The 9,681-nt window shown below is 41.6% G+C and overlaps 1 protein-coding gene across 1 annotated transcript in view; it reads right to left on the minus strand.

Annotated features, from left to right (window-relative positions):
- The window catches only part of ppp2r5a (protein phosphatase 2, regulatory subunit B', alpha isoform), a 73,176-nt gene extending 64,130 nt beyond the window's left edge, over window positions 1–9,046 (minus strand). Inside the window, exon 1 of the mRNA XM_021319758.2 lies at window positions 7,924–9,046. Within this exon, the coding sequence (XP_021175433.2) occupies window positions 7,924–8,071 (148 nt within the window). The 5' untranslated portion in view covers window positions 8,072–9,046. The remainder of the gene's footprint in view (window positions 1–7,923) is intronic.
- Window positions 9,047–9,681: the final 635 nt, after the last annotated feature.

The raw sequence follows: 9,681 nt of genomic DNA on the forward strand, positions 1-9,681 counted from the left end.
GCGTGCGTAGTGCGCTCGAAGGGGGCTGTTCATCAACAGCTAGCGTAGCTGATGTGGTTTAGGAGGTTTACAACTGAGCTGATGCACGTTCAAGAGCTTTACTGACTTTTCTATGTGGCTCTCAAACATCAGTCGTACTGTTCTGTGTCGTACTGAGTGGGATGCTCCTAAAGAATGAGCATAACGGTCTAATTTCAGCTCAACTTTGACAACTTTCAGCATACGGTCCATTAGGATGAAATGCGCTGGCGAAAACCCTGGTACCCATTTGCGTTTTGTTTTTCAATATCCAAGACAAAATGGGTATAAAAAGATGCTTGGTGCGTTTTGCATCAGACATGCGTCAATGCATCAACTGTCATGGGGATGTTTTGTTAACCAGCACCATTTCTGAATAGTTTCTCCCCAAACACAAAAAGATGCACATTTACAACCCCCATAATTAATTTTAACCACATTACAACCCCTGTTTAACTCTCTTAATTGCTTGCAATGTTGTTTGAAATCTCAATCTTCTGTATCCGCTCAGCTGGGCAACCGATGAATGTTCCTGCAACTTCCTGATAACACTACCACTCCACCTATCCACTTATTCCCCCTGGTAGCTGCTTTAGTGTGCAAGTTCCTTGTATCTTGAGTGACATACTCAAAGCCGGTCTGCAAGTGGACCAAAATATATTCAAATCAGCCCAACCCTTCAGGGTGCTTAGCTTAAGGCTCGGTTGTTTTTGTCAGAGAGCAAAGAAGCTAGAAACCATCAGAAAGATTTCCTTTCAAACTGTGGAAAAAGTCAAACACCCCTAACATTAGAAATTAGATACTTATACCAACTACCATAAATGTGATTAAACCTATGGTTTGAGGTAAAGGGAGATACTGTTTAAGCTTTCTTGTACATCTATACTTCCTAATGCTTGCTTTATGCTATCAGAATGGTTCTCAAACATGAACATTTTCCCTTTGACGCTCCTGCATAACACTGATAACTACGCCATACACTACAGAACACCAGTCCATCTTTTTCTCTTACAATACAACTGTCAGACTTGTAACACTGGATTGTAACAAATGAAGGTTAAATTTAAAAAGTCCAAATCCAAAACTTGGGTGCACCGAATGCACTTTACTTTGAGCTTAATTAGCTTTGACCAAAAGACAATTTCTGTATTTGCATTTTTACTATAAATAATGCAGCCCCCTAGATTGCGCATTTTGATACATATGCATTAAGTATTATTAAAACTCTAATATAAAGTATTTCACCTAGTAGCGTGAGTTTATCTCCAAATTGACTCAAAAATAACCTGGATGTTCTGTTCTCCATAGCACCAACATTCCATCTTCTCCTTGTACAGGATTTTACTACCTCACCATTCTTTCATGGTATTTATATTTATTGCATTTTCTCTTTAGGGAAACGAAACTAACATGCAACTTTTAACCATCAGATTCCCCAGATTAACATGATAAAATGCTGCAGGAAATATTTATTACACAATCAGCAAACGATAATCTGCCAGAAGCAAAAATATGACACAGACCCTTCAAACTAACAGATCTGTTCCATTGTTTCCTAGAAAAGGCCTGATTGATATCTGCTCACATGCTGGGAACAGCATGTTTGGGACACACATGAATCAATACACCGATAGGGAGGACGTGTTTTTCCAGGATCGGATACTGATGAACAAATTCGACATTTCACTCTTTTAAAAACTGCAAAGCTTCATTTCATTCATTTCAGTTTTGTTTACCTTTATGCCAAAAATTAACCTATATTACCAGTTTACCCTATATATTAAAATGCCTTAAAAAAAGCCCTGAAACAAATGAGTTAGAAATCCTCAATTGAAAGGTCGACATCTTGAATGTTCAGAGAAATTTCCTAAAACTGATGCTACAGTACAAGTTGTGTGTTTTTTTATATTCAGTCAAATCTGAGAGGATAGTCAGATTTGATTTACTTGGAAAAAAAAAAAAGATTAGCGCAAGGAAAACCAAAGGGTCAAAATGCTGCCACTGTTGTAACGCAGTCTGTGATTTATTGCAGGTCTAAGAACATAACCGCCTGACTTTCTTTACGCTACACATTAAGGTGACATCCAGTGTGATGATACAAAAGACTAGTCAATATATTAGGATCAGTGTCTAGAGGTGGAACCAATACCACAAGGGCAGCTAATCTGGTTATAGCAAGGATGGGGATTAATTATTAGCTCTGACAACGGTTAAGTAAGTTAAAGTTAGTCAAGTAGAAGTTGGAAGAACAACCACTGCTCTGTTTCCTCATTTTCTCCAACGATGTGCCTGTGACGCCATCAAAGCAGTTCCATGGCTTTATGTTCTGACAGTAAAGACGCCTTCAAGGCAACAAAAAGCAACCAAGACAAAAATAAAGCTGATAAAGATGGAGGAAGAATTCATATAAATAACAAACCTATAGGAGATGAAAACAACAACTACATCCCTACACACTAAAGCTGCGGTTTTGCTGCTGTTAGGATGGTGGATCAGCTGAGAATTTTACTCCAGTGACGGATAAATCAACCTTAAATGACGCGGTCTGTATTTGGAAAGTCAAACATGTCCCTGGCTTGCTCTCAAGGCTTGAGGCTGCTATGGCAACAATGTTGGTCCCTAAATGACTCATCTTTTCACGGTCTATCTCACAACAGGAGCTATATGCCTTTCAGCCTCCCCACTGCAGGAGGGAATGAGCATCTTTGCGAGCTACTATCTTTCGTCGCCTAAAAAAACAACAACAAAAAAAACGATGACTCGAGAATTGCCAGATCTTACTCATGTCACACTGGAAACCACAGATAAACCATATTAAGGTTTTTTTTTATGTCATCTGAAGTAGTGTGTCCGTGTACATACATCTGGAAAATGAGACAATTAGGCAATGCAAAGGAAAATGAATACTGTTGCATGTTAAGGCTGTCACGTGTCTGACAGTCTTAACATGTCTCAACAGACTTAACTATGTTAAGTTGAGATTTCATGTAAATCAAATAATTGGTCTATTGCTCAGAAAAGGTTTACCAAATTACAGTGACATTGTATTGCACACGTCAAGGCTACGGAGCCTCCGTGTACAAGGAATGACGGCTGGATGGACAGATTGCTTGACAAACGGCCACATTGACAGATTATGGATGATCGGAGGGATTGACTAATGGAAATGGATGGAAAGATCGTTAGATTCATAAAACAGACTGACGGCCATTTGTGTTGTTGAATCACAGGTTTGAAAGACATTGACAGACTGTGGGGCAAACCATTAATGAGAGAATGGACTGCAGTAGATTGAAGGGTAGATCGGTGTAGTACTGGTTGGTTGGTTGGTTGGACGGATGGAGGCATGGTGGGATTAACGGATGGATGGAGGGTTAGAGAGACTAATTGAAGGGCAAAATTAAATTATAGGTGTATAAATTGATGGCTGGGCAGATGGTTGGACTGGTTGGATGCAGTGACTGGTGTTCAGCTGGACTAATGGACAGACTGGCAGAATGACGGACAAAAAAAACGGCAACATAGAGTGTTGCAAGACTTAGTAGTAGGAGGGGTGGACCAATTAATGGACAAATTGCCTGAAAGATTATGGAGGGATGGACAGTTTGAGGGCTAAAATAGCTGACAGATGCAGTTTATCATGAGGCTAAAAAGTACAAGGAGATTGAAATATCTACAACCCTACCATTACGTTTTGAAGGGGAAAATAGCAAAGGTTTAGATAGATTTTGGCTTGTATGTGTCAAAAGTTTGCCCCTTAGTTTGAAAGTTAAATAATCTTTCAACCTCCCTTGCCTTCCTTCCTATATGTTGTGTTCATGTATTAACAGACATCAGCTTTAAACTTAAAAGGTGAATCACAAGTCACTGTTGTGTATCCCTACATCAAAAGTATTACCAAGTATTATCAAATCAATTCCCGTCTACTTTAGTGCCCCTTACAAAAAGTTTGTATCGATAAATATATTCTTACAAAAATATCCAAAACCCTTGAACCTTTCCGTATTTTGCCTCAATACAACCACAAACATGTTCTCAAGGACTTGATGCAACAAACCAACAGCAAATAGATCACAATTATGAATCAGAAATAGGATACATGGATTCAGGATTCATTCCCCCTCCCAAAAATAAATAATATCACTCACTTAGATAAAAACAGCATAATAACTGTTTAGTATACATGCAAAGCAATGTTTGTGGTGAAAGCCTGCACTCAACCTGAATACAACAAAACTTTACGGAGGCAGAATCAAGCAGGAAAAGAAACGCTGGTCAAACTTGATGGGACGATGGATACAGATAAATACAGGACAATATTCAGGGCATAGTGCAGCTCGAAGGGGGCTGTTCGTCAAGCTAATAAATGCTAGCACAGCTAATGTGGTTTGGGGCCTCTGTAGCTGCGCTGATGCACGGTCAAGAGGTTTACTGGCTTTTCTTTGTTGCCCTCAAACACCCGCGTCACCCTGTTCCGTGTCGTACTGCCCGTTACGCTAATTTTTTATGAGCGTAGCGGTCTAATTTCAGAGCAACTTTTAGGGTAGCGGTCCACTACGATGAAATGCGCTGGCGAGAACCCTGATATTGGAAGAAAATCTGCCAGGTGAAGTCGAGGTTTATGCTCCTGCAGGATGGTAATACTTATAAATACAGCCAGAATTACAGAGCGTAACTGTGCTACATGCTAAGCTAACTATATGAATGAGACAGATGTTTGAGAGCAACATAGAAAACCCAGTAAAGCTCTTGAACATGCAGCAGGGAAGTTGTAAAGCTAACACTAGTTGTTAGTAGCATGATGAAGAGCCATGTGACGAGGTTCTGTCTGAGATCCTTCGACTACGCAACGCTCCACAAATGCATAGCCTTTCACCACACAGGATGTTGGGCCAAGACAACCCAACATGCTAAATATCCACAATTTGACATCAGAGGGGTCCCGACGTCCTTCTGAGCAGACCAGATCACTCTTAACACACAACACATGGCAGGAATTTCTCTTAAGATTATCGGGACATGTCGGATGGGGAAGATCAGGGCCAAACTTGGGCTAATTGTCCTGCTGTGTGAACCAGGCATTAGATTGCTCCAGTTATAGCTGCAAGGCAAGAGACTTGTTCTTCGACTTATGGCTTTAGGGAAATGAATACAAAACGGATGGCACACGTTTAAGATTTTAATTGAAAAAACAAACAAGCTAATCACATAATTGTCCTGTAATTTTAAAGTCAAGATTCAAAAATCATTTAGCTAATGTCACGCCTAAATTTCCTGCCTGTCCGTGTTTTCTACAAAGTCATGTTGGCAGATATTTGAATCAGACCAGCCTTGGAATAAAATATTCAAGAAATCTACAAGTCCGACAACTCGTACAAGTCAAAATGTGGTCGTATATCCTCCTCCTAAAACAAATTAATGCACTGCAAGAACTTTGTACTAATTTCAAGCTCACAATACGACAATGACTTTTTTAAAATGAGATTTGAGTGAACAGCTGCAACCTTATCCAATACTTTCCAGCCATTTCTGTAACCTGCTGTGTAGTACAAATGTTTATGATGTTAGATGGTTTCACGGTTTGATGGTGGTCAATGGAGACGTCAGCTGCTTTGCGACATTTTGTTTTTACCTTTTTTTAAAGTTGCATCATGTCTAAGCAACCTCAACTACATGAACAGGCAAGTCCTTTTTACTTGACATTTTTTCCTCCTCATAACATTCATCAAGCTGTTGCAGCTTGTTCCAGCGAAAACCAAGAGAAACTTACAAAATAACAACCCAGCGAAAAAATAAAAATAAATCATGCTTAATCCTCTCTGCAACTCCCTTAATAGACAATGGAAGCTGAGGGGTGCTTTTCAGGAGATTCATTGAGTAAAATTATACACCGTAAAATGCTCACGCCGTCCAACGGCGCTATTAGCAGGCTTGGCAGGATTGGTTGTGTCCCCAGGCTGAAGCAGGCCAACTGACAGATTCCTCATCAGGTATTTGTCGGTTGGCATACAAGCTTCACGTCACCAGTCAGCCGAAAGAAAAACAACAAAAACAGACAGGTGTACCGGGGTTGAAACTCATCATGGCACATCTGCGTTTCCAAAACCAAAGGGAACCACGTATCTATGTGACTCAGTTTAAGAAGCAACTTGCAGAAACAAAAACACATTTAAAAAAAAGGATGATTCAAAGTTGGGGAATTTACTTGTATATTAAAAACGTGTGCGTCACCTCATAGTCCATCCAAATAATGAAACCACATGCCTGTTTTAACCTACAGCACATAGTTTTGAGTCAAACTAAAACAAACCCAGAGAGCCACATTCCACTACATTGTCCTGGGGCTCTCATTAAAAGTTGCTCTTGGTTTTTAATAAGGATAACATCACTATAGGAGCCGTGAACAGGTGAAAAACCAAGCAGCCTGCTGTGTGAAAGGTGACTCGTTTACCCTTCAGTCACGGGAATCTGTCAGAACTACATTTAAACATCTGCGTTTATCTGCATATGGGAAAAGCTGAAGGTAAGCCGTCTTTCAGAATACCTTACAGTAATTATGGCCCAAAAAAAAGAGAGAACACTGTAGCTAGAATTCAGTTTTATGACGGGTTTGAAGTGTTAAAATGTAAACCTGAAAAGCAACTTGAATAGGTCACTCTCTAATCTCCACGCGGTCTTTACTATAAACTGTTTCTACCACCATGGAGATTCAGTAGCCAACACAAGCAGCTCATTCAGGGCTGTGACAGAGCTCGTCGTCGGCGAGGTTGTGATTTCTATGCAAGCCCTTCCAGGTATGGGATAGGCTGGACACGCACTTAAATGACTGATGCTGATTAGGCCAAAACAAAACAGCACATAGCTGTGAAGCGGATGGAAATGATGCATGGGTTCTAACAGTAAAAAACATTTTAAAAAACGTGGTGTGCTTTTCCATTTAGACCCTCAGAGAGAATATTTTGTGGAAGCATCTTTGGCTCCGATTACAGCTGCAGGCCTTTTAGGTCTTTACTGGTTTTGCACATGTGGAGACAAAACGGATTAGCTGTTTTTCTTCATGTCCGAAGATTAATATTGAGGCTTGAACACTGATTCTCAATTGGATTTAGATCTGGACTTTAACTAGGCCATTCTAACATGAATATGTTTCCATGTAATAGTTTTTTAAGTGTGGTTCCTGCATTTAAGTGAACCTCCACCTCAGTCTCAACTACCCTGTACTTAGCCATCGCTGTCTTCCTGACAAGCGTCCCTGTTCCCATAGAAGAAACGCTGCCCCACAGCATTATACCGCCTTTACCGTGTTTCACCGAGATGAGGGTGTGTTTAGATCACAGAACAGCTGTCATCTCCGCAACTCTACACATGCCGTTTCCTCACTTAATGTTCTTAGACTTAATTAAAGGGCTAACTCAATATTTAGGGTTATAATAGAGACAACTGCTTGCACTAGATTTTATTTGGCGGCGACAGATAAAAGGACGATGATTGATATCCGTTTGTACTTCGCGTTGGTCAATTGGTGCGTCATATAAATTCCTGATAAAATACATTGTAGTTTGTGTTTGGAGTGTGGGGAAAAAAAAATGCTGAAAGGCTCATAGGAGGCAAATATTTGTGCAAGGCACAGTATGTCTGTCAACCAGCTCTCTCTGCTTGGCTGAGGGTTTTCCACGTCTTGATTGGCAAAACATAACTTTTTTTAATTTGTATTTACCAAAGTTGATAAAGTTGCCACCTGCAGATGATATAAAAAAAATAATATGACAAGAAAAAGAGCCCCCTGAAACGATAAACACTCATCCAGCGGCTTTCCTTCAAAGGATCCAGCAGTGCGCACACAGAACAATGGCCAGGACAGAGTATTTAAAGCCACAGACACCCTCCATTATCCTCTTACCGTACCTTTGAGCGGCGGCAGCGGGGACAGCTCGACCGGAGCGCTCTGGGTGCGAAACTGCGACGAGCCCTGGGATCTCCTCTGCTTCTGCGCCTTCCTCACGGACTTCTTCGTAAAGCCGTCCACTTTCTCGGCGGCAGAGATGGCGGACATTTTGATGCACAAACTCACGAAGCTGGCGGACGGGCTATTGCGAATCAGAGGATCGAGGTTCTCCGCTCCCTCTTTTCTCGCATGAGCGTCAGATTGTGGAGCCGAACTGTCCGAGCTGGGAGGAGGGGGGGGCTCGTATTTATTCTGTACGATCCAGCATGGTCATGCTTGCATGTGGGTTAGTCGGAGCCGTCGAAGTGCATCTTTGAGGAGCCTTAAATATAGGATGCTTAGCGGTGTTGGTTGTTTTTTTGGGTTGGTTGTTGTTTTTTTACAGTCAAGAATCCAAACTAAGACGGAAACGTCGCGCAACCCAAAGTTAAAAACGTAAAAAAAATAGGGATAAGCGTCTAAATATCTAACACTTTGGGCTACTTCGTCGTGCCTGCAAACGGTCTACCTGTTGCACAAGGTAGGCGAGGCATTATCATTAAAAGTTGCCTGGAAATCCTGACCGTGGCCGAACGGTGCAGCTACGCTCGCGGGCTAACGCGTCCTGCTAGCTCGGCTAAATTTAACCGACGATATAATGCGGCGCTGCAACAACGCCGCGCTCCAACGTCGACGAGGAAAAAAAAGGGAGAGGAAAAAAAAAAGTTACGACAAATCGTCGTCCCACCAATTCCCCCGTCGGAGCTGCTCGTTCGACGCCAACTCCACGACTTCTTCAAAGCACCGGTTGTAGCACCCCAGTTCCGTTGAGTGCCTCTTGAAAACAACTGTCCAGGGGCGACGAAGTTCAAAAAAAATGTCGCTTCCTTAGCAGTTGGGGGTTAGCCGTTACTGCGCAGGAGTGACTTTGTCGGGGGGCCTGTTTCCACGCAGTAATATAAGCGCCACGGTCTCGTTTCCACGGCCTCTAAAAAGACCGAGAAGAAGCGGCTAGAGATGTCGAGCGGAGAAGGCAGCCATAGACGCTCCCCAGGCTTTCCGTCGCTCTTCGTCTCTGCGTCGGTTCTACCCGAGCAAAGCGCCGACGGGTGAGACGTCACCGACTGACGTTCCTTCCAGCCAATCGCAGGCGCGTGTTTTGAACACTTAAAACTTTTTGAACCAATCGCGTCGCGCGGAAAGCGGGCGCATTACATGTGAAATGTGAAAGGGGGGGGGGAGCGTTTTTTTTTTTTTTCCCCTGTTGAATGTGATCTGACAGGCGGTTGTAGTAAGCGTTTAAATTTACACAACAGAAAGTATTCATCGGCCAAGCCCAGAAATATGTTCAACAACCTTTGTACAGGAGTATTTCAAGACTCCCAATGTTATGAAAGGAATTATAAGTCATGCTCTAAACCTTTTAGACCATTACTTTCATGGCCCCTCACTTTGTCCACAACACACTTACAACTTAAACGTTATCAATATTTATTTTTTGATTTGTATGAATGTCATCAATAACTTCAGCTCCAACCATTAATAGAAAATATTCCTGAATTTTTCTGAATTTTGAATTGTCCCTTATTTTCAGCTCTATTCTTTGGGGTATAAAACGAGACCAAAATATTGCAATTTCTCAATGTTATTTCCTTTTTTTACATAGTAGGCATCATAACATCTGTTCTCACCCAACACAACAACTATTCAGGATTTTTTCGGAATGTTAAATGCAATAC

Source organism: Fundulus heteroclitus, chromosome 15, assembly GCF_011125445.2.
Source record: "Fundulus heteroclitus isolate FHET01 chromosome 15, MU-UCD_Fhet_4.1, whole genome shotgun sequence".
In the NCBI taxonomy this organism is placed as follows: Eukaryota; Metazoa; Chordata; class Actinopteri; order Cyprinodontiformes; family Fundulidae; genus Fundulus; species Fundulus heteroclitus.